We start from the raw sequence: 24,987 nt of genomic DNA, 5'->3' as shown, positions 1-24,987 counted from the left end.
TTTTTTTTTTTTTTTTTTTTTTTTAATAAATCTCTCTAGTGTGGGGATTTAAGAAGGGAGAGAGAAGATAACGGATATCCTCATTTCCCTACCTCCCTCCAATCTGTCTACAGTTTTTCATGGAAAGATCCAGTTTGTTTTTCCTGTCTCACCAGGAGAATGTGTTTTGGAATTGGGGAAAGACTCTTTCCCTGTTCTCCTAGGCTCTAGCTCTAGTTCCTCTGATACCTTGATTCCTGATAAGAGTGGTTTTGCCCCTGGGGACACCCAGTCAAACCTGGAGTCATTTTGGACAGTAGCAAGCTCCTGCTGGTCTGGAATCGGGGTCAGGATTGCTGCGGACAGCCTGCGGTGCCCAGGATGCCCCAAAACCAGGAGTTATCTGGACCAAAATGATAAAGAGGCAAGGTTGAGAATCCTTGCTTGGTCTTTCTGACCTAACCTCTAATGCTTAGCTGCCTCTTGGAATATAAATAAGCATGGCAAGGAGAGAGTATGATCTTGGACAGAACTGGGTACAGTGTGAGGATTCTTCATGGGGACTCATGGGACACAGTGGTGGCAGGTTTGCATGCAGATTCATTTAAATTGATTACGCATTTGGATGTTGGGGGTAGCAATGAAGTGACTTATTCCACGGTGAGCCTGCCTTTGGTGTAAGGTACACTGTGGCTGCCCTCCCATGGAACTGCCATTTCTGCTGTGCCTGGATAAGCAGGACAGACTGCATTTTGATATAGTCTCATTTAAAGTAAGAGAGATCACAGAAGGGATTAACCATTTTGGTTTTTTTAGTGCATTAGAGTTATACATAGTAGTTGGGTTCCTTTTGGCAGAATCATTCGTGCATGGGATCTTGTCCCTGCCATCCTTCCGCCCTGTGCTGCTGCCTCTGCTTACCTTCCTTTCATTCCTGATTTTTTAATTTGTTTATTTTTAATCAGAACTTTGTAGTTGTACCTAGCAATGGGTTCATCCTACATGCATGGAAATGCGTCTCTGTTTGTGATCCCCCTTTCCTTTCCTGTCCTCCCTCCCTTCCTCGAAGCTGCTAGACTTCCTTTTACTTATCTATTAATTTGTATTTGATTGGATCTTGATGCTATCCTGCCTTTCCCTCTCCCTTTGCTTTGTTTTACTCCAGCTTCTGCATATGAGAGAAAACACTCAACCTTTGAGTTTCTGAGTTCGGCTAATTTTACTTAGCAGGGTATTCCCCATTTCCATCCAGTTACTGGCAAGTACCATAATTTCATTCATTTTTTGTGACTGAGTAAAACTCCATTTTACACACACACACACACACACACACATTTGTAAACATTTATAATACACAAATATTATGAATACATTTGTGTGTGTTTGTGTGTGTGTGTGTGTATCTCACAATTTTTTAATGCATTCATCTACTAGTGGCACCTGGGTTGATTTCATCATTTAGCTTTTGTGAATGGTTCTGCTATAAATATTGAGGTAACTATCACTATAATATGCCAATTTTAGATCTTTTGGTGAAATACCAAGGACCGGGATAGCTGGGTCATGTGGTGGTTCCATCCCTAGTTTTCTGAGGAATATCCATACTGCTTTCCAGGGAGGTCATGCTAATTTGCAGTCCCACCACCAGTGGTTAAGTAGACCTTTCTCCACAACCTCACCAGCATTTATTGTTGTTCATGTTCTTGATAATTGCCGTTTGACTGGAGTGAGAGGCAATCTTAGTGTAGTTTTGATTTGCATTTCCCTGGTTGCTACAGATGTTGAACATTTTTTCCCAAATATTTGTTGGCCATTTGTGTTTCTTCTTTTGAGAAATTTTTGCTGAGTTCTTTTGCCCATTTATTGATTGGATTATTATTATTTTTTTTGGTGTTTAGTTTTTTGAATTCTTTATCTATTCTGGATACTAATCCTCTATCAGAGGAATAGCCAGCCAAGATTTTCTCCCATTCTGTAGGCTCTCTCTTCAATCTCTTAATCATTTCCTTTGCTGTGCTGAAGCTTTTCTGGTTTGATGGCATTCCACTTATTGTTTCTTGGTTTTATTTACTGCACTTTGGAGGTCTTGTTAACGAAGTTGTCCCAGCACCTATATGATGGAGTGTTTACCCTACCTTTTCTTCTAGCAGTTATAAAGTATCTACTCTAATTCCTAAGGCTTTGATCCAATTCAATTTGAGTTTTGTGCAGGGTGAAAGATAAGGGTCTAATTTAATTTTTATATGTATAGCTATCCAATTTTCCCAGCACCATTTGTTGAAAAGGCTGTTTTTTTCCTCCAAGATATATTTTTGGCAACTTTGTCAAATATCAGATGGCTATGGGTTTGTGGATTTGTCTGTGTCTTCTATTCTGTTCCATTGGTTGTCTTGTCTATTTTGATGCCAATACCATGCTGTTTTTGTTATATAGCTCTGTAGTATAATTCCAGATGAGGAATTATGATACCTTCTGTTTGCTTTTCTTTCTTAGTATTGCTTTGGCTATTCTGGGTCTCTAATTTTTCCAAATGAATAGAAGAATTGTGTTTTTTTTTTCTAATTCTGTGAAGCATGTCATTGGTATTTTGATGAGAATTGCATTGAATATATATGTTTCTTTTTCTAGTATGGCCATTTTGACAATACCGATTTTGCCTATCCGAGAAGATGGAATATCTTTCCATTTCTAAGATCTTTTTCTATTTCTATCTGCATTGTTCTATAATTTTCATTGTTGAGCTCTTTTTCCTCTTTGGATAGATTATTTCCTAAGAATTTAATTTTTTTGTGGTTATTGTAAATGGGATGTTTTTCCTGATTTCTTCTTAGGCTAAATCACTGTTGGATTATAGGAAAGCTATTGATTTGTGGGTGTTGGTCTTATATCCTGGTACTTTGCTAAACTCATTTATAAGCTTTAAAAGTCTTCTTGTGGAGTTTTTTGGGTCTTCTAGATATAGGACCATATTGTCAAAAGAGATAGTTTGACTTCTTTTTTTTCCTATTTGTATCCCTTTTATTGCTTTTTCTAGCCTGGTCACTCTGACTAATGTTTTGAAAAATATATTGAATAGGAGGGATGAGAGTGGACAGCCTTGTCTTATTCCTGAACTTAGAGGAAATACTCTTCTTTTTTCTCCATTTAGTATAATATTAGCTTTGGGTTTGTCATTAATGGCCTTAAAGATGTTGAGGTAAGTTCCTTTGATACCTTGCTTCTCCAGTGTTTTTAACATGAATAGGTATTGGATTTTTATCAAAGACCTCAACAGATGCAGATCTGTTGAGATGATCATGTAATTTTTGTCCTTAATTCTGTTTAAGTGGTGCATTATACTTATTGATTTGTGTATGTTGAACCCACTTGCATCTCTAGAATGAAACCATCTTGATCGTGGTGTATTATCTTTTTAATAAGTTTTTAATGCCATTTGCTAATATTTTATTAAGAATTTTTGCATCATGTTCATCAGGGCTCTTGCTGTAATTTTTTTCCTTGCTGCATTTTTTAAAATTAGTTCTAATCAGTTATACATGACCATAGAAAGATCTTCAATTCATTGTACACAAATGGAGCAGAAGTCTTCACTTTTCTGGTTGTACATGAATTAGAGTCATACCATTCATGTAATCATACAAGTACCCAAGGTAATGATGTCCATCTTATTCCACCATCTTTTCTACCCCTTTGCCACCTTCCCTGCTCCTTTGCCCCATCCAAGTTCTTCCACTCATCCCACATCTCCTCCCCCATTATAGATTAGCATCTACTTATCAGAGAAAACATTCAGCTCCTGTTTTTGGGGGGGATTGGCTTATTTTGCTTAGCATGAAATTCTCCAACTCCATTCATTTATCTGCAAATACCATAATATTACTCTCTTTTAATTCTGAATAATATTCCATTGTGTATTGTACCACAGTTTCTTTATCCATTCGTCTATTGAAGGGCGTCCACAGTTTAGCTATTGTGAATTGTGCTGCTGCAAACATTGATGTGGTTGCGTCATTGTCATATGCTATTTTGTAAGTCCTTTGGGTATAGACTGAGGAGTCAGATAGCTGGGTCAAATGGGGGGTCCATTCCAAGTTTTCTAAGGAATCTCCATACTGCTTTCTGTTTTGGTTGCACCAATTTGCAGTCCCACCAGCAGTGTATGAGTGTGTCCTTTTCCCCCACATCCTTGCCAGCACTTATTGTTGCTTGTTTTCTTAGTAGCTGCCATTCTGACTGGAGTGAGATGAAATCTTAGAGTAGTTTTGATTTGCATTTCTCTAATTGCTAGAGATGCTGAACATTTTTCCATGTATTTGTTGATTGATTGTGTATCACCTTCTGAGAAGTGTCTCTTCAGTTTATTAGCCCATTTATTGATTGGGTTGTTTGTGGGTTTTTTTTTGGTGTTAAGTTTTTTGAGTTCTTTATATATCCTGGAGATTAGTGCTCTATCTGATATGCATGTGGCAAAAATTTGCTCCCAAAATGAAAGTTCTCTCAAAGGTACAGAATAGAAGACACAGAGACAAACCCACATAAATACAGTTATCTTATGCTAGACAAAGGTGCCAAAAAATACATTGGAGAAAAGATGACCTCTTCAACAAATGGTGCTGGGAAAACTGGAAATCCATATGCAGCAAAATGAAATTAAACCTCTATCTCTCACCTTGCACAAAACTCAACTCAAAATGGATCAAGGACCTAGGAATTTGACCAGAGACCCTGCACCTAACAGAATGAAAAGTAGGCCCAAATCTCCATCATGTTGGATTAGGCCCTGACTTCCTTAACAAGACTCCTAAAGTGCAAAAAATAAAATCAAGAATCAATAAATGGGATGGATTCAAACTAAAAAGCTAATTCTCAAAGAGGTGAAGAGAGAGCCTTGATGCATCTTTGTCTGGTCTTGGTATCAGGGTTATACTGGATTCATAAAAAGTATTTGGGAGTGTTACCTCCCTTTTAATTTTGTGGAAAGTCTGGTGTTAGTTTTTCTGTGAAGTTCTGGTAGAACTTAGCTGAGAATCCATCCAGTTTCTGGGATTGTCTTTTTTAGAAGGCTTTTAATTGCTGTTTCAATTTCATTACTTGATATCGGTCTATTTAGCTTTTCTATATCTTCCTGATTCAATTGGGGCAAGTCATATGATCTAGAAATTTGTTGATATCTTCCAGACTTTCCAATTTATTTGAGTATAAATTTTCATAATAGTTTCTGATAATCCTCTGGATTTCAGAAGGGTCTTCTTTTTTTCTTTTTCATCTCTGATCTTGTTGGTTTAGTCTTCATACCCTTTCTTTTGGTTAGTTTGACTAAGGGTTTGTCAATCTTATTTATCTTTTCAAAGAACCAATTTTTCCTGGAATGATCCTGTATATTGGTTTTTTATTCTCAATTTCACTGATTTTAGCTCTGATCTTAATTATTTCCTGTCTTCTACTTGTTTTGCGGTTAGTTTGTCAGTCTTTTTTTCTAAGGCCTTGAGGTGGAACATAAGCTTATTTATTTGGGATTTCTCTAATTTTTTAATTGGGCACTCAGTGCTATAAAAGTTCCTCTTAGAATTGCTTTCATACTGTCCCAGAGATTTTTATGTTGTATCTTTGTTCTTGTTAATTTCTAAGAATTTCTTTATTTCTATTTTCATTTATTCTTTGATCCATTCTTCCATTTATGAGAACCTTGTTCAATATCCATGTGTTTATATGGCTTAAATTATTTTTTCTACTGTTGATTTCTAGCTTTAGTCTATTATGATCTGATAGGATATATGAGATTATATCAATTTTTTTTGTATATGCTAAAATTTGATTTTTGGCAAATGATCTAAGATTTGCTTTTTGGCCTATAATATGATCTATTTTGGAAAAACTTCCACGTGCAACTGTAAATTTAGCTCTTTTGGGACACAATATTCTGTAGATGTTCATTAGGTACATTTAATTTGTAGTGTTGTTTAGGTTGAAATTATTTTCATTGATTTTATGTTTTGATGACCTCTCTATTGGTGATAAGACTGTTGAAATCATCCAGTTTATTGTGTTGGTGTCTACATGGTATTTAATATCATGGAGTATTTGTTCCATGTAATTGGATGCATTGACGTTGTTGGCATAAGTGTTTACTATTATTACATCTTCTTGTTGGATTGCTCCCTTTACTAGTATGTAACGGCCTTCTTTGTCTCTTCTGATTAATTTTTGCTTGAACTCTGCTTTGTCAGATATGAGATAGTAATTCCTGCTTGTTTTAATAGACCATATGCTTAGAATATTTTTTTTGCCATCTTTTTCCCTTCAGCTGGTGGATGTCTTTGCCTATAAGATGAATCTCTTGAAACCAGCATATAATTGGATCTTGTTTTTTTGATCGGTGGGAGTTGAGACCATTAACATTCAGCATATATGTGGATATGTGTTTGTGGTTTCCTGCCATTTTGATATTTTGCTATATTTTATCTTATTTTAATTCTTATTTAATGGATTATTCTTCTATTGAACTTCCTCTGTTTGTGAGCTTTTGGAATTGTTATTTAGTTCCTAGGTGTGCAGTTTATCTTTGAATATTCTTTGTAGTGCTGGCTTGGTACTCATGAAAATTTTAATTTAATCTTATTGTTGAAAAGTTTTATTTCCCTCTCAAATTTGAAATTGTGTTTTGCTGGGTGTAGTATCCTCAGCTGATAGTTGTTTTCTTTTAGGGCTTTGAATTTCCCGTTCAAGGACCTCCTTGATTTTAGGGTCTGAGATGAGCCTTTTTGGTTTGCTTCACATTTGTGACTTGCTGTTTCTCTCTTATGGCTTTTAATAATCTTTCCTTATTTTCTATGTCAGATATTTTGATTATGATATGTCTTAGTGAGCTTCTCATTTGAGTGAGTCTATTTGGGGTCCTTTAAGCATCCTGTACGTGGATGTCTATCTCATTTCTGATATGGCAACAGTTTTCCATAACTATCTCATTGAAAATGTTCTTTGTATCTTTTGTTTGTGTCTCTGTGTTCTTTTTTATATCAACAATTCTCAGGTGTGGTCTTTTAAAGTTGCTCCAGAGTTCTTATAGATTCTGGTCATGCGTGTTCTAAAATTTTTTCCCGTTATTGCCTTCTTTGCACTCAAGATCCTATAGCCCGTCTTTAATGTGTGAAGTTCTATTTTCAAGGGTGAGGTTCTGTTTTCTACACCATCTAACTGTTAGTGATGCCTTCAAGTGAGTTTTTAATTTGATTGATTGTGCCTTTCATTTCTAGGAGTTCTGCTTGGTTTCTTGTCACTGTTGCTATTTCTTTATTAAAGTGGTCTTTCATCTTCTGTAATTGCTCTCTTAATTTCTTCCTTAGATCTTCTTTTAGTTCATTGAACATTTTAATAATCAGTTCTTTATAATCTTTCTCTAGGTTTTTATCACTTCACTACCAGTGGGATTCTTTGTTGTGGAATTGTGGATTTTGGGGGAGACTTGTTTGCCTGTTTTTTCATGTTTTCAGAGCCCTTGGACTTGCTCATCAATTGAGGTGGATTCCTCCATCTCTTTTTTTTGTGTGTGTGTTTGTTCTTTTGTGTGTAATTAACTTATTTGTTCTGGGACTTTTCTCTGTTGTTGATGTCTGTTTAGATGCCAGAGGTGGGGCCTGAGTTCCCTCTCTAATTGTCTTTACTGGGGTGGGGCCTGAGCTCTCTCTCTGACTGTCTTTACTGGGGTTCTTGTTAGTTTTAGGACTTTTGTCTCCCTACTTTCTTTATGGCTGAGTAAAACCCCATTGTGTATATATACCACATTTTCTTAATCCATTTATCTATTGATGGACATCTGGGCTGATTCCATAATTTGGCTATTGTGAATTCACAGAAAGAATTCTTAGCATTAGTTCCAGGTCCAGCCTCAATCATTCCGAATGTAAAAATCTAATTAATTTTGTAAAAGAAAATTCTCATTCTTAAGGCAACCGTGAATAGACCTGTGTTGCTCAGAGATGAGGAGTAAGTAGGAATAAAAATTAAATAGGAACCATTTATTATCTTAAATGTCTAAATAGAATAGATTCACATTCCAAGAACGGTGTGTATCAAAACAGCATTGTTCCTTTCCATGTGGTAAAGAATCTTTGGATTTTACTTAGGTTTTGGAATGCTGTCTGATTTCTTCAAATGTGCTTAACTTTGACAAATGTAACTTTTTGTCTTTATTAAGCCCGTGTCCTATTTGGCTTTAGTTTCTGTTTGTCTAAGACAGGAAGAGTCCATAATGCCTTATCCCCCTCCCCCTTACCGGTAGGACCTGAAGAGCAGGATGTCACCTGTCACACCTGCAGAGAATCCGGTCTCTGATGTTTCATGAGAAGATAGGGGCAGAACGTGTAAAAATAGCCAATATTTGTGTGTTGGTTGGAAACCTGGGTTTTGATTGAGGTTCTTCAGTGTGGGGGCAGATGTGTCCCACTCCTGTTCTTCTACTACCTGTAATGTGAGAGGCGGCTTTGCTTGTGACTCCAGAGTCCTTTTAGTTCGTAGGGGCTTCTAGCTATTGGGAGATGAGGGTCTTCACTTTTGTAGTCAATTCCAGCTCCTGTACTTCAGCAAATTAGGAAGTAACTTTGCATTTAAAAATAAAGCATAAAAATTATTTATAGAAGTACCTTCTTTTAAGCTAATTATTATAGAATTATCAAAACTATAATTATAGATTCTTTTAAATTATTTATTATTTTCTCTGTTTAAAAACTGTGTCTCATGGAAAAGTGAACACAAACAAAATGAACAAAAAATGTTCAGAGATTGCCACTCATGGATGATTTTGGTTTATTTCACTTCGTTTTCTGTGCGGAAGGTTCTCTTCCTTCTTTCCCTCCTTTTCCAGTTCATGAATTGCATGGTTGGGTCATTTACTCATTTCAGTATTACTGGGATTTTTTGTTTCTCAGATTGACATTTGAGTTCAGCTTTATCATGTTTTATATATAAGAATTAATTCTGAGTAGTCATATCTGGAAAAGAGCCCCAAACACAAACCGCCCATTTTTATACAATTTTTGCATTTCTGTCTTCAGTCCTGTATTTACTCTGAATAGATGTAGGACTCTCCTTACTTCTGCTGCAGATTGGTTGTCTAGTTGTCACACCCTCCACTGAGAGATGCTGCTGTCAAGTTCCTGGCATGGGCATCACTGGGCCCGGGAACATTCATCAGTTCATAGTGCACTTTTATTGTACTTCCTTCTGTTGTTTTTCTTTGCAAACATTCATGTTGCTGCTTTGTAGTGTGGACTTTAAGCTACGTGGCCATGTGGGGAGCCCAATCAGCACCTTGGGAGAGGCCACATATCCCAGCAACAGGGCTGCATTGTGGCACCCTCCTGTGCTGACAGCAGCAAGTCTACTGGGTTTGTAGGCACAAGAGCTTGGGGAGCAGGTCGGGAAGCCGTGATGTTGCCAAGCCCTTCCCAGACTTCTTGGGGAGGGGCAGAGCAGAGCTAAGCGAGCTCCTCTGTGCCTGTGCAGTGGAGAGCTCATGACCACAGTGTCTTATCCTCCGAGGTCCAAGAGCATGCCTCATGGTTGTGCAGGTCAGAAGGTTGACACCAGTCTCCTGGGGCTGAGATCAAGGTGTGTAAAGGGCTCAGCTCATCCTGGAGCCTTTGGGCAGGTCAGCCATGTGTCTTTTCCTTCTTCCCCAGATCCTGGCTATGTCCTCTCCCCATCTGCAGAGCCAGCAGCCTGGAGGGCTTTCTGTCACTCATCTGCCTTTAAGGACCCCCTAGACTGGGTCTACCAGCTGTCCAGGGCCATTGCCCACCTCAGGAGCCTCAGTCATGGCTGCAGAGTCTCCTCCACATGAAGTCGAATCCACAGCTCTGGGGATTAGGGTGCAGATGTCCTTGGGTCATTATTCTGCTGCCACAGGATTTTTATCTAAATCCATGTTGAGTTTTCATCTGTGGAGATTTTATTTTCATCACGAATTTGCACAAAATCTATACATTTTCTGGACAAATAATTTCACAGTAAAATTTTTTTTTTCTGTATTTCATAACAGTGGGTAGGATTAGCTCCTTTGCCATTTTCAAAGTAGTAAAAGGGAAAAGTATGATCCCAAAGAAGACTTTTTGTTTATAGTTTCTTCCCAATTTTGTGCTACTTTATTGTTTAGTAAACATTTTAATCCTTCAAGAATAAGGCTTCATGAACTCAAGTGTGGGTCTCTGTGAACATTTGTGCGTGTGCACATATTAGCTTGCACACATGAACACGTTGTTCCTATGTGTGCTTCCACAAAGACAGCCACTCAGTTAAATTCACCCAACAACTGAGTGGTAGGAGTATCAGAAACATTACCTGCCGCTTGAAACATTGATAAATGTCTAAACTACCCAGTGAACACTTGAAATATCACCTGCTGTATTCATGTGGTGCTGCTTTTCAGTCAGCCAACCTCTGCATTCAGAGATACTCCCTGAAAACCAAAACCCAGGTAGGCGCTACCAGGCCAGGCCTTTGTGTCAGCGTCTGCATTTCCGTGGGCCACGCCCAGCTTGCCCCCTTTGCACCATCTCTGTTGAGCAGGTGCCCATGTTGGCATTTTGATGCTCTGTAGCAGCTCTGTAGTAAGGACTTCTCCCCAGCCTGAGGCTGGGCAGGCATTTTCTGGCCAAGCTGGTGAGGCAGAGCAGCAGTCCTGCTCACCGCTGTGTGCCAAGGTTTTGAGATGGAGGTACGTTCCGTTCTCTTGCTCTTGGTCTTGTGGAGAGGGCTCTTGCTGTGTGGCCTGCTGGCCTGGGACGCCTAGGCTCCAGCCAGCGGCCTCCTCGCCTCCTGAGCTGTGCGTACAGCTTTCTCCATACAAGCTTGGGTGGCCAGACTCCTGAGCCCTGGAGGAAAATGAAACCGCCAGGACCTTTCTGCTGAGTTGAACTTCCACACCTCTGGCTCTGCCACTCCTCTGCCCTAGGCTCCTAGGTCTCTTTGGCTCCCTGCAGGCTGCCTCAGCTCCCTGGGGTTTGTTTTTATCACTTGAATCTGTCAAACATGGACCTGTTCTCCAGGCTTGAGACTGACCTGTGTCCCAGGCATTTTCCTTCCTTGGAGGCCTTTGTTCTTTGAACTGATCTCTACTTACTCAACAAAGTGAGTGCCCAGGTGAAGGAGCATCTGTACTGCAGAGAAGCAGCAGCCCCATCTCTGTGTTATCCAAAGGGCTTTAGCTCTGGTCCTGATTTGGATACACCCACCCCACAGACCTTACTGGGGAGAGTCCCAGGGGCAGCCGTGCACGTGCAGCACTCAGCGGTGCTCTGCTGAGGCAGTGTGGCTCCTTGTGGGCTTTCCTTCCTCTGGAACTGACAATCTGCATAGCCGTTCCTGCTGTCCCCTGGTTCAGAGAACCTGTCAGGTGCTCCCTGTGGTGCTCCTCAGCGCTGATGTCCTAGGAATGATGGTTTTTTACTTAGTTTTTCATTGCTGTGACCTAAAGACCAGACATGGACAATTTTAGAGGAGGAAGAGTTTGTTTGGGTCTCATGGTTTCAGAGGTCTCTGTTCATAGACAGCTGACTCCACTGCTCTGTGCCTGAGACAAGGCAGAACATCATGGTGGAGGGGTGTGTAGGGTAAAGTGGCAGGGACCATGGTACTAGGAAATAGAGAGAACGTTCCTTTTCAGGGACAAAATATAAACCTAAAGGCACACCCCTAGGGACCCAGCTCCTCCAGCCACTCTTCACCTGCCTAGAGTTACACCCAGTTAATCCCTATCAGTGGATCAATGCACAGATTATGTTAGGCTCTCCCAACCCAATCATTTCACCTCTAAACTTTCTTGCATTGTCTCTCTATGAGCTTTCGGGGATACCTAATATCTAAACCATAGCAGATAGTAATGGTGAGTTAGTCAGCCCTGCTCAGTGTTTACAGAGACTAAGTACTGGGCATGGGGTGTGCTGGGCTGGTCGTAGACCCTAAAGTGACACCTGGTGGGGGGACAGAGTTGCACTGACAGATGTTGGCACTGTTTTGCCTTCATGAAGCTGGACACAAAAATGGAGAAAGCCAGGCCTCTTCCTCAGAGTGAGTTTGGGTGTGGTGTGGACAAGGGATGATCCCCAGGGCCCTGTGGAGGACCCTTCGCCAGGAGCCTCAGGGTGGGCACCAGGTGCAAGCCCCTCTCCTTGCTGGTGGTGAGGGTTGAGTAGACTGGGAGGAGCATGTAGTTCATGACAGAGGGGCAGTTCTGCTCCTGTGAGCCCCCAGATCTGCATTCCTTCTGTGTTGGTGTTCTTGGGCTGCAGGGTCGAAGCCTGAGTTTTAAGACACGTTTACGCTCCTAGTCCTGGAGGCCGAAGGGCCAAGGTCAAATGTGGGCAAGCTGATATCTCTGAGGCCTCTCTGTGTCTTCTCCCTGCATCCTGGAAGGATCCTCCTGATGACTGCCCCTGGGTCTCCACGAGCTCTGTAGAGAGATGGGAGTGAGACCAGGCAGTCTCAGGGCACAGCGGAAGGCATTTTGGGCAAGGGAGTTGTTCAAGGTTCAGGGGCAGGGCCCTGGGTGGTGGGGAAGCTGCTGAGGTAAGAAGGGCCACACTGGTTGATGGGCAGACCCAGCCTCTTGTGCAGCTTTGACATAGAGGTTTGAGGGCACAGTCCGTTTTTCCTTGGCAATGGCCTCTGGCTGCTCTCAGGACAGAGCTGGGTAGGTGCCCTGGAGGCGTCAGAGCCTAACTCTTTGGCTCTATGAAGAGTGTACTTGCCCCAGGGGATGATGAGGCTCCTGCCCAGGTGCTTTGGTGATGTCCAGGGGGACCTTGAGGAATGCACTACAAGCAGCCAGGTTCCAACTCCAGGTCCTGTGTGGGCTGGCACTGGTTCAGGTCAGGACAGCAGGAGGGATCCAGCAGACCTGGAAAGGAGTTTCCTTGAAATGAGGGCCTCGTCTTTCAGATTCTCTGTCAGAGTCTAAAGTGGGCCTCTTACTTAGCCCTGGTTATGAAGATGAGTGGGATTCACTCACGGCATGTATGAGGTTTTGGGAGGCTGTTTCATGTCCAGTGTGGACTAGGTCATGGGAATCAAGTTCCTTGGTTCCTGAGAAATCCTCTCTGTCATGATGTAGTTTTCTGAGGTGAGTTTATAGAAAGAGCATCAGCAGTAATGTACACCAACTTAGTCCCACTGTTCTAGAGGAACAGGTCTTGAGAGTACGGAGGAGACAGTGTGCAACATCCTGGTGGGCAGACCCAGCCTCCTGTGCAGCTGTGACATGGAGGTGTGAGGGCACAGTCTGTTTCTCCTTGGCAATGGCCTCTGGCTGCCGTGGTGGCTGGTCATGGGCTGGTGGAGTGAGGCACTCCGCTTGCTGCGGAGAGACATGAGCTTCCTTTGGCTCTATCCTGGCTAGGGAATGAAGGCCCTGCAAGGGTCCCACAGGAATTCTGTGGAACGGCAGATCCGGGAGGTCCTGTAGGCCTAACCAGCAAGGAGAATCAGATTAGACTGGCTCTCTAGCCCTGAAGCCAGCCCCTGGCCAGGGATTCAGGACCCCTGGTGCACTCCTGGGAGGAAGCTCATGAGGTCTTCTTGATGCTCACTCATTGCTGACACTGGCAACTGCAAGAGTGTGCACAGAGGGTCCTGGAAAATGGGTTGGACTTTGCCAGAGAGGGCCCTGGAAGGTGACTTGGACTTTGTCAGGGAGGGTCCTGGAAGACTGTTTGAACTTTGTCAGGAGGGTGCTTGAAGACTGATTGGACTTTGCCAAAGAGGGTCCTGGAAGACTGGTTGGACTTTGTTAGGAGGGTCCTTGAAGACTGTCAGATCAGGCGGGCGAGGCTTTATTGAGATGTCACTCCCGGGCGGAACTCGATCAGACCCACAGAGGGGACAGGGGAAGGGTCTGAGGAGAAACCGCAGTCAATGGAGTAAGATCCAAACAAGATTCCTCAGTTTGGTCTGCTATGAAGCACAGCATTGCTGAACATAAGTGGGACGGCGGCCCTATTGAATCCAGTAACATTAAGGGTGACGGCCCGATGACAGCCAGTGAAAGGGCAATCGCCTTGGCCCATAAACTGAGAGCGGGTGGTGCCATCCTGTCGCCATGTTGCTTGGATGTAGAAGCCCCATCTGTGGGTTGGAATAGAAGCTTGAGAGAGATTAGTGATTAGTAAAAGAAGGAGAGGGTTGGCGAGAAACTTCCAGTTTGGTGGGCCCCAGTATGGAAGTATGACTGTATGGGGTCAGTGGGGGATGGGGAGCCTCCACGTGATGTTGAGGCCTTTGGAGACTAGTTGAGCAACCTGAGAAGTGAAGACCGGACCGTTGTCGGACTGGATGGAGGTGGGAAGTCCAAACCTGGAAATGATCTGCTCAATGAGGATGGAGGCGACGGTGTCAGCGGTTTCCCTGGAGGTAGGGAAGGCTTCTATCCAACTGTAAGAGAGTGCTATTCCCAAATCACAAACAGTTAAATCCTGTGTCAAGGCCTGACCAAAGAGGTAGGGACTGTCCCTAAAGCCTTGGGGTAGGCCTGTCCATGTCGGCTGTTGAAACCTAAAGAATGTAGGGTCTTCCCATGTGAAGGCAAAGAGGTATTAAGAGTCAGGATGCAGAGGCACTGTAAAGAAATCAGCTTTAAGATCCAGGACAGTAAAGTGAGTGGTCAAAGGGGGATATGAGTAAGAAAAGTGTGAGGGCCGGGAACCACCGGGTGGATGGGAATAACGGCCTCGTTAATTAGGCGCAGGTCCTGCACTAAGTGATAGGCCCCTGAGGGTTTGCGTACCAGAAATACGGGAGTGTTGCAGGGGGAGTCTTAGGGACTCAAGGAAGTTTAGTTTGGGGTTTCAGCTGGAAATGGACTGGCTTGTGGTGGGAGGCTATGACTAGCGTAGAGATGTCCCAGACCTGGGGATCAACTAGATCAGGGGGCAATGGCACAGTAGGTACCGTCAGGTCATTAGAGAGGGTAAGAAAGGCAGAAGGAGATGGGTGGTAGTATTTTTGGGGTGTGGTTGGAGGGTGGCTCCTAGTAATTGGAGAACATCTCTGCCTAGGAGAGGAACTGGACAAGATGGAATGACTAAAAAAAAAAAGGGAGTGAATGGGTGTCCCTCCAGGGCACAGGCCAGCTTAGCAGTTTGGTTTGGGGAGGAGGGTTTGCCATCAATCTCCATAACTGAGACCTGGGAAGGAAACAGAGGCCTAGAGTGGGCAGGCAAGACAGAATAGGTAGCCCCCGTATGGACTTACCCGCTGCCTGGAGCATTACCCTGGGCTCGGCTAGGGTGATGGGGATCTTCAAGTCTGGGCTTCTTCAGTCTTCTGCGAACCCCGAAAGTTCAGAAGAAGGGACCTTCTGGCTGGTCATACCCCTGCGTAGAGGCGCCGAGGAAGGGCCAGCCATGGGGCAATCACTCTTCCAATGTCCTGTCTGCTTACAGGTGGGGCATGGCCTGGAAGGAGGCCGTGGGTCTGGGCATTGGCGAGCCCAGTGACCTTCGCATCCACATTTGAGGCAAGCCTCTGGTGGAGAGGAATGCTGGATCCCCTCTGAAACTTCTGCTGGAGACGTAGGCCTCAGGGCCTGCAATGGAGCCTGCTTCAAAGGCCATTTTCACCAGATCTCAGATAGGGGTCTGAGGGCCCTCCTCAGCTCATTTGAGCTTTTTCTAATCTCATGAGCCGATTGAGTAATGAAATGGGTGGCTAACACTGCAGCCCTGGTGGGAGACTCAAGGTCCAGCTTAGTGTATTTGGTTAGGGCCTCTGTAAGGCGGTTGAGAAATAAGGCTGGACTTTCATCAGGATTCTGGGTAATTTCCCTCAGTTTATCGAAGTTAACTACCTTATTAGAAACTGCTGGCGTGCCTGCTATAAGACATTGGACCACGCGAGCACAGTGACGGCGACCTTGATGGCCATCTTGATAGTCCCAGTTAGGTTCGGTTAGGGGAACAGCTGCTTCACCCGTGGGGAGAGTCATATCTGTTAAACGAATCTGGTCAGCATGATCTCGAGCAGCCTGCTGAATGCGGGCTCGCTCATCTGGGGTCAGAGTAGAGGACAGAACAACATAGACGTCGTGTGCCAGGTAAGGTCATAGGTCTGGGAGAGATGAAGAGTCAGCAGAGAAGGACCCAAGAGGTTCTTCAATCTGGGAAAGACTGAAAGATTGAAAGCGAAAATGGGACGTGTCCTCCGACCATCCCTTCAGCACCAGCTACTTCCCTGAGAGGACGAAGGAGCTGTGGGTTATCTGATAAGAGGGAGAAGGGAGGGGTGAGTGGGTGGAGGTGATCATGGCTGTAGGAGAGGAGGAAGAGGAGAGGGGTGGAGAAGGAGGGGAAGGGTGGTATCAGTGGAAGAGGTGGGCGGGGAAATCAAGGTAGCGGGAGAGGAAGAAGATTGTGGGGGAGGTGGAGGGGCAGATCCGCAGATCCCATCCACTGCAGCCAGGTGGGACCCATTCTGCCTGCCTGTTGGAACCAGGGCAGCCGAGGGAGGCACGCGTGGAGAGCCAGCAAGGGAGGGAGGAAGGGCGCACGTGTCTGGTGGCCAGGCAGACTGGAAGCGTGCAGACTGGGCCTCGAGCAGTGGCTGCAGCAGGGAGGAGGAGGGGACACAGTACCGCTGGGAGGGAGAGCAGACGGGAAGGACAGGAGCGAAGAGCAGAGGGCAGGTTGGGAGCAGAGAGCAGGGGGCAGGGGGCAGGACGGGAGCGAATCTCAAAAAGCCTGAATGTGGTTTCCCACTTCCCTGTCCGGTGACAGAAATTGTCCAATTCAGTGAGGGTTTAAAATCAACAGTTCCTTCCGGGGGCCATTGTGACCCATTGTCTCAGTGCAGTAAAATACCAGGTGGTTCTTGAATGAGCCCTAACTTGGCAGAATTTGAATATAGACACCCAGAGGACTTTGGGGTCTAAGGAGAGGACTCTGCGTTTCCCATGACCTTCCGGCACCCTCGGGGCGGGGGGGTGAGTGGGAGCAGAAAAAGACGTCCCAAATTCTGTCCGCACTCACCTACGGACAGATACGGGCCAGGGCGGAGGTTGAGGCATCCCTACAGCCTCCGCGGGCCCCAGCAGTTAGCCAACCTGGTTGGGGGGGTGGGCTCTCAGGAGGACTGGGACGTCTCCACAGTCCCCAGAGCCCTGAACAGAACGGGCAGGGCCTATGGCACGCGCGTGACTTACGGATAGACCCCGCAGACAGACAGAAGGGTTTGGAAGGTCAGGGGAAAGGAGGAACTTACCCCACTCCTGTCTGCCCGGATAAAGGGAGAGGGAAGGAGCTGATTAGAAATTTCCTGGTTTGTTTCAAGGGGGAAGGGATGGGCTTCAATCTCCTGAGGGAGAAGCCCAAAGATCCCTTCCCGGGTGTCGGCACCAAGATGTCAGATCAAACTGGGCAGGCAGCAACCAAAGAGGCAGATTTAAAAGGGCTGCTGAACAGGCTTTATTAAGATATCACTCCCTGGTGGAACTCGATCAGACCCAAAGAAGGGGACAGGGGAAGGGTCTGAGGAGAAACCGGGTGGAAGCTCGACCGGATTAGACTTTTATGGGGCTTACAGCAGGAAGGGAAGGGCTCAGGACAGGAAAAGGTGTTCTTAGAGTCCCTTGCCCCCTTGGAGTTGGTCAGGGGAGTTGGCTGAACTCCAGGATTGGCCAGGGGGTCCTGTTGATTGACAGGCGTTAGTCAGGAGATCTGGCTGATTGACAGGCGTTTCCGCCGGCATCTGATTGATGTTCTTTTCCGGCGAGGGCTGCTTTGTTCTAAGTTGCCACTAAGTCGCCACCAAGTCGCTGCCACCGACCTAACAAAGACTGGTTGGACTTTGCCAGGGAGGGTCCTGGAAGACTGGTTAGACTTTGCCAGTGAAGGTCCTTGAAGACTGCTTGGACTTTGCCAAGGAGTGTCCTTGAAGACTGGTTGGACTTTGTCAAGGAGTATCCTTGAAGACTGGTTGTACTTTGTCAGGAGGGTCCTTGAAGACTGGTTGGACTTTGCCTAAGAGGGTCCTTGAAGACTGGTTGGACTTTGTCAGGGAGAGTCCTGGGAGACTGGTTGGACTTTGCCAGGGAGGGTCCTCGAAGACTGGTTGGACTTTGTCAGGGAGAGTCCTGGGAGACTGGTTGGACTTTGTCAGGGAGAGTCCTGGGAGACTGGTTGGACTTTGTCAGGAGGGTCCTGGGAGACTGGTTGGACTTTGCCAGGGAGGGTCCTGGGAGACTGGTTGGACTTTGTCAGGAAGAGTCCTGGGAGACTGGTTGGACTTTGCCAGGGAGGGTCCTTGAAGACTGCTTGGACTTTGTCAGGAGGGTCCTGGAAGACTGGTTGGACTTTGTCAGGAGGGTCCTGGAAGACTGGTTGGATTTTGCCAGGGAGGGTCCTGGAAGACTGGTTGGACTTTGTCAGGGAGGGTCCTGGAAGACTGGTTGGACTTTGTCAGGAGGGTCCTTGAAGACTGGTTGGACTTTGCCAGGGAGGGTCCTGGAAGGCCAGTTAGTTTTTGTCAACCTTTCTATTCCAGCATTCTCTGTGATGCTGGTGTGTAAGGAATTGTTTGTATTACCTATTTGACAACCTCTATGAACTCAAACTCAGTGGGAATGTGGGTGGATGCAATACTGCTTAGAAAGTTTATTTGAGAGTCATACTTTCCATAATTGTTTGGGGCATGTTTATCACCACTCCCACTCTGGCACTAATGGAGTAGGGTTGAGTTTGATGTGACTGCTGGACCCGTGGCTGCTGTTGATCATGTGGACCCTGGAAGGCAGCTCTCCCTGCTGCCGTGCTGAGTCCTAGTGGACACTCAGGAGGTGCTTGTGGAAGGCATGTTGACTAAGTCGCCCTGATGTGGGCGATGATGGGATTGAAGGAAGCTCTGTGGCCTCCTAACAGTCTCAAATGTTTTCATTTTATTCCTGAATTACACTTTGTCTCCCCTTCTTTGTTTCTTCTCTTTCTGCTCCTCCCTCCCTTCCCTTTTGTCCCTAACTGAAGTGTAGACATCCTAAAGTTAAAACTTGCTACTAGTTATAGTTGATTTAAGTTGTTGATGTTTTTAACAATGTAAGATGGTCAGAATGTTTTCCTCTTCAGTGTCAATGATCCTTAATTCTCATTCTACATAGGAATCTCAGGAGGGTGAGGGCTAAGGAAAATTCCATGTGCTCCTCTTACACACAACTGATTCACTTGTTCTGAGTTCTGTCCACACACTGGTATTTGAAACACTCCCTAAAATATTCTAGGATTTGGCCAGGGTGGTGAGACACTGCTGTGCATTGAATACTTAGGAATGGAATTTAACTTGCAGCCTGTAGTGTCTGGGACACAGCTGCAGTGTGTTGCACTTGGGTGAGCAACCTCTAAAACAGGAAGAGGAGCAGGCTCCTGACACAGCTGGCTTCTCCCTAAGTGCCATCACGGCAGTGCAGCTGGTCTGTGGATGAGACCAGGGCTGCGAAAGGCTTACCGGAACAGGCAGTAAAGACTTTCCTTAGTGAGGAAGGCCTTGTGCTGTCATGTGATGGCCAGAAGAGATGGAATCAAAGGTGACCACTCAGGTGGATGCTGAGGACTGCCAGCAGCTTTCCTGGGAGGAGGAGCAGGTCTGCTGGGTCAGCATGTCTTAGACAGCAGGGTGTCGGGTTAGCTGTCCACGAGCAATCAGGGCACGTGGACACTCAGCCGTGGCTGACACATTATCTTGTCAAATCACAGAAGTGGCATCTGCCACAGGGAGATATGCCCTCATGCTTAGAAGGGCTGTTACTAAAAACCAAAAGACGAGTAGTGCTGGCGAGCTGTGGAGAAGAGGAGCTGTGTGCACTGCGGGTGGGAGTGTGGGTCGGTACTGTGTTAGGAAAACAGGATGCAGACTCCTCGGAAAACCATGAACGGCAGAGCCGTGGGAAGCAGCAGTCCACTGCTGGGAATGTCTGGAGGAGATGCAGTCGGCGTGTGGAGGAGACTGCCCTCCAAGCTCATGGCAGCCCCCGTGAGGAACACGCTGAGTCCACCCACAGATGAATGAGGAAGAAAGCGGTGTATGGCGCAGCAGGACGCCATCCTGCCACTGGGGAAGGAAATCCTGTCATCCCTGTGCCTGTTAGCCTGGGGCATCCTGTTAGGTGACCTGGGCCTGTCACAGAGAGATGAACACACCTGACCTCACTCACGGAGGGAGCCACCCAGCTTGTGCCCTCAGCACAGAGTGGACTTGGTCCGAGGCCTGGGTGGGGATCTGCCTTTCAGGACACAAGGTCCAGTCATGAGCGAGCAGGTCCTGGAGCTCCGAAGTGCAGTGTGGTGGCCGTGGCTGAAGAGGAGAGCAGCTTCCCTGCCGCTCGCGGGGCCAGTCCTAGTGAGTGAAAGGCCAAGGTTCGTCGTCGCATTAACACACACCCAGATAGCAGTGACAAAGATGCAGCACTTTACTGCCAGCTGGTTCCAGCTCATGTAGAAAGTGAGAGTCAGCTGTCTTAAACCCGGAAGCTCCCGGGGCCATGGTAAAGGTCAGGTCATCACCTACCGCGCACGCACGTCCACCCTGCATAAGATTCATGGGGCACGAACTGTCCACGTGTCCGGAAGACGGGAGGACCAATTAGAAAATTTTCAAAACAACTTGTCATCCGCCCACTGGCAACCTGCCCACCGCCATGTCTGGAAGGCCCGGGGAGTTCTCCGGGAGACTCCCCACAGTGATCATGTGGCCAGAAGAGATGGAAGGTGTTCAGGTGCAGCTGTGCACTGGTGAAGCTCCAGAACATGCTGGTGACACCAGTGCCAAGTGGGGGCACAACTGTGTGGTAAGCCTGCTGTGGGCAACCCAGGGACGCAGGAGACAGCAGGGTCCCCGCCTTCCCTGAGGGGTCACTCTGGCAGTCGGCACCTCAGGGTCCATGCCTCAGTGAGAGCTCCTCGCTCCTGCCCTTCTTCAAGCCTCTCCTGCTTTCCCGCGGGGTAGGCCCAGGGTCCCTGGCTGAGTGTTTTTTCTGGGAGCCTCACGCTTACTCACAGCCTCGCTGTGACAGTCTGCAGTGCTCTGCCCCTCACCCAGCGTCCCGCTCCTCACAGTGGTCCCAAGGTGGCAGTTCATGCTCGCGGGTCATCCCTTCTGCAGGGTTTGCATGGCTGTGATCTGTCCTCAGGAGGAACTTCCCTGAGGTCCTTCTTCTTTCTGTGACGTTAGAGGTGTTGATGGCCAATGCCTAGACCTTTTGTCAGCCTGGGATTGAAGAATGGTAGTATTTCGGTTTTGCCTTTGCTCCTCATTTGTAGATTGGAATTGTTTATATAAAGAGACATCCATCATGTATTTATTCAATGCAGTGGTTTATGTGGGAAGGGCTTTACGCTCTCCTTGGTATTAAAAGTTACCAAATAACAAACTGGTTCCTATCACCCTCCAAAGATGATCAATTCATTTAAAAAACATTATTATAAACTTGTGGATAGAACGCCTCTGTGGTGTTTCTGCTCGGCACATTGTTATCTGTCCTGATACTCAGACTTCTCTGTCTCTGGCCTTCAGGTGAGTCCCGAGTCCTCAAGGCCTCTGAGGGAGCACACATCACTGTCTCCAGTCCCAGGTGCCTGTTAGCTCATGCACGGTGCTTCAGGGAGGCTCCCTGTGCACCTTGGTCACTGTGGGCAGAGCCAGGAGATCCTTGAGGGTGGGTGCTGCCCCACGCCAGCTGACTTCTGTGCTCAGCTCCTAGTGCAGTGTGGTGTGTCCACAAGATGTTTGCTTGGTGATCCTTGTTCTGCATTAATGGCTCTGACATGTGGTGTTTCCATCAATGCATTCTTTTTTTTTAATTTAAGCAAATTTTTCTCGAATTATAGCTTTTAGTATGTGTTTGGTCCACTACTTGGATTTTCATATGAGATCCCGATTAACTTTTTTTGGTGTCTTTTTGTCGTTAATGATAGCCACTTCATTTTTTCTATTTCGAGTTTCTTTCTGCTTTTACTTTGTCTCTGTTGATGCATCATATGGTTTCCTTCTTCACTGTTGAAGAGTGCTGAGTTGTGACTCTGACTGGGTGGCTTCCTGTCAGGTGTGACTTTGCTGATGTTCCCTCCTGACCTAGAGCTCAGGTGGCACTTGTGACTGGCTGTGTGTGTGTTCCAGTGGGTGTTACTGGATACTGGATTGGTGGAGCCCAGTACTAGCTGTCTCGTGTTTGGTTCTGAGTCCAGCTGGCCTGGGAGGGAAGCGGGGCAGGGGCTGGCTCCTTCCTTCTTGGGAGGCCTGGCACACCCTGCAGGGATGCCTCTTTTCCGCCTCTGGTCTGTGGGTGCTCTCCTTCTCTCTTCACGCACACCCACGAAGCGGTTCCTGGGGACTTTCTCTTTGGCTGTGTTTTGTGCCTCTGGGGCTATCTGGCCCCTTGGTTTTGTTGTCAGTGGGTTTTGGTTTCAAGTTTTGCTGGCTTGTTGCTTATGTGTTTGGATGTGGGAATTGGGAAGAATAAGCAACTCTCACAGGTAGTAAAAAAAAGTATTAATTTGTTTTCATGTGGGATTTTTTTGACAGGTGAAATTCTCACGACTTTTCCCCTATGTCCTTGCAACACAACATCTTTACCTTTATTTTACAAATATTCTTGTAAAAACAAACAAGTACTTTGAAATTTATTTTATTTGTTCTTTTAGTTATATATGACATGTATGACTGTATTTAAAAGCTATGTTTAAGTCACCGATACATAGCTGGGTTTTATTAGAAACATTTTAATCAATGGTTTAGAAGAGGGAATATTTTGAAGACTAGGAAATATCTTTCAATGTGTTAGATACAAATGATTTTAAAGATGATTTTGATGATTTTTGATACTGAGAGCTCTACTGATTTTCTCAGTTGTCTAAGATATTTCTGCCTTCTTTGAAATGCTCTGAAAACACTAGCGTTCTTCAGCTTTGCCATTGAAATGAGTAAATTGAGGGGATTGTGTTGGGGGCGGGCTTGTAGTTTTTCTACCTGGAAGTGGAATTAAATTGAAATAATAAGATGGTTCATTTGTAAATCAGTTTACTTCTGTTTTCAGCAATGTTTTGTTGAAATATGCCTACAGAAAAGGATGCCAATCATGAGTTTCAAGCTCACTGAAGTTTGAGGAAGGGAACCCTCCCTTTTGACAAGCAACCAGGTTGGCACACGGGGTGTTTTGGGACTCCCCAAGTCTCGTGCGTTCCTCTGCCACACCGCGTCTTCTCTTTCCGTCCTAAGTTACCATTATCGTAACTTCAAGCAACAATCCGTTTTGCTTATATCTGAACTGAATATAAGTGGAGTTACAAGTGTCGTCTTTTACCAATGACTGTATTCAGCGATGGCTCATATGACACTCATATGACACGTAGCTGGGCTATTGGAAGTGCGTTATTCAGGTCTTCATTAAGGCAGTTTAGCTTAAGTCCTCCCAGCCTCTTGCGGCCCAAGGAAGCTCTGATCTACTTTCTGCCTCTAGATTTCCCTCTTGTCTATTTCCATGCAATATGTGCACTTGTGATCGGCTTCTTTCCCTTAGCAGAGTGCTTTTAGGCTCACCCATGTTGAAGCCTGGTGTATTTCCTTTCTTTTTGATGCTGAAACCCTTAATTGTGTAGGTGTGCTGTTTTTGACTTTGCTGGTTGTCTATCGACAAGTTTGGGGTTGTGGGCTTTGGCCAGGGTGAGTGATGTGAAGAGTCGGTGCACATGTTTCTCGGTGGACGTGTTTTCCTTTCAAAGGAGTGTGTCCCGGGAGCCCATGCTGGAGCACATGGCAGCTGTGCTGCAAGTGTTGAGGAGCTTCCAGACCGTTTCCAGATGACCCTTTTACGTCCTGCAGCACCGTGTGAAGGTTCCGATTCCTTCAATCCTCCCCAGTGTCTGTTATCCTCTGACCCTCCCATTCTGTTTGTCCCAGGTGACATGAAATATCTCAATGTGGTTATGATCGCTGTTTTCCTGGTGGCTTTCCCTGTGCTTTTTGGGGAAATGTCCACTCAGATCCTTTCCTGTTTCTAAACCAGATCATCTATTCCTGAGTGTGCGTAATCAGACGCCAGTTCCCACCTAGCGGGTGGCTTGCAGGGCCTCCCGTCCTGTGCACGGTCTTTGGGTGCCTTGTGATGTACTCTGATGCGCCAGCATTCTAGGTTTGGATGGAGTCCAGGTTGTCTGCTGTCCCTTCTGTTGCTTGTGCTCTGGGTGTCACGTTCCAGACACCACTGCCGTGGTCTCACCTCAGGTCCAGACTGTTTTGAGTGAGCCTTGTGCATGGTGTGAGGCAGGGCTCTGGCTTCGTTCTTTGTGGTGGCTCTGTGGTTGTCCCAGCACTGTTTATGGAAATGGGGTTCTTTTGTCACTGAATTATTGATGTCTTGGAAACCAGCTGGCCATCAATGTGTGAGTTTATTGCTGGACTCTCAGTTTTATTCCATGCATTTATTTGTCCTTCTTTGCACTAGTTTCAGGTACTTAGGCACTTTGTAGAATTTGGGAGCAAGTTTTAATGCCAGGTGAGTGTCCTTCAACTTTGTACCTTTTCAAAATAGTTTCAGTAGGGATTCCATATAAATTTTGGGACAACTTGTCAATTTATGCAAAGAAGCCACCTGAGTTCCCAATTGGAGATGGCATTTAAAATGTGAATAAATGCAATTTTGTAAATATTAGGTCTTTCAAACCATGAACATGACATCTTTCCATTTATTTAGGTTTTTATTTTTTTGACAAGTATTTGTAATTTTTAGAGTATAAGTTTTGTACTTACTTTATTTCTGGGTGTTTTATTCTTTTAGATATTATCATAATTGATTTTTTCTTTATTTAGGTTGTTGCAAGTATATAGATATACAATTTATTTTTTATTTTGTATCCTACAACCTTACTAAATTTGTTTATTCTAATATTTTAAAAAATAGAATCCTTAAAAATGTAAATAAGAATAAAAAGTAGGATCCTTAGGATTTTCTTACCAAAAAAAAAAAAAAAAAAAAAAAAAAAAAAA

General features: G+C 45.3%; 1 protein-coding gene across 1 annotated transcript in view; it reads left to right on the top strand.

The window, feature by feature from the left end:
* Window positions 1–20,465: 20,465 nt before the first annotated feature.
* The window catches only part of Dlgap2 (DLG associated protein 2), a 476,272-nt gene continuing 471,750 nt past the window's right edge, over window positions 20,466–24,987 (top strand). Inside the window, exon 1 of the mRNA XM_048792849.1 lies at window positions 20,466–20,794. Within this exon, the coding sequence (XP_048648806.1) occupies window positions 20,645–20,794 (150 nt within the window). The 5' untranslated portion in view covers window positions 20,466–20,644. The remainder of the gene's footprint in view (window positions 20,795–24,987) is intronic.

Source organism: Marmota marmota, unplaced genomic scaffold (assembly GCF_001458135.2).
Source record: "Marmota marmota marmota unplaced genomic scaffold, marMar, whole genome shotgun sequence".
Taxonomy (NCBI): Eukaryota; Metazoa; Chordata; class Mammalia; order Rodentia; family Sciuridae; genus Marmota; species Marmota marmota.
Note: the sequence above shows the minus strand (reverse complement) of the source record. Positions and strands in the feature narration are given on the sequence as shown.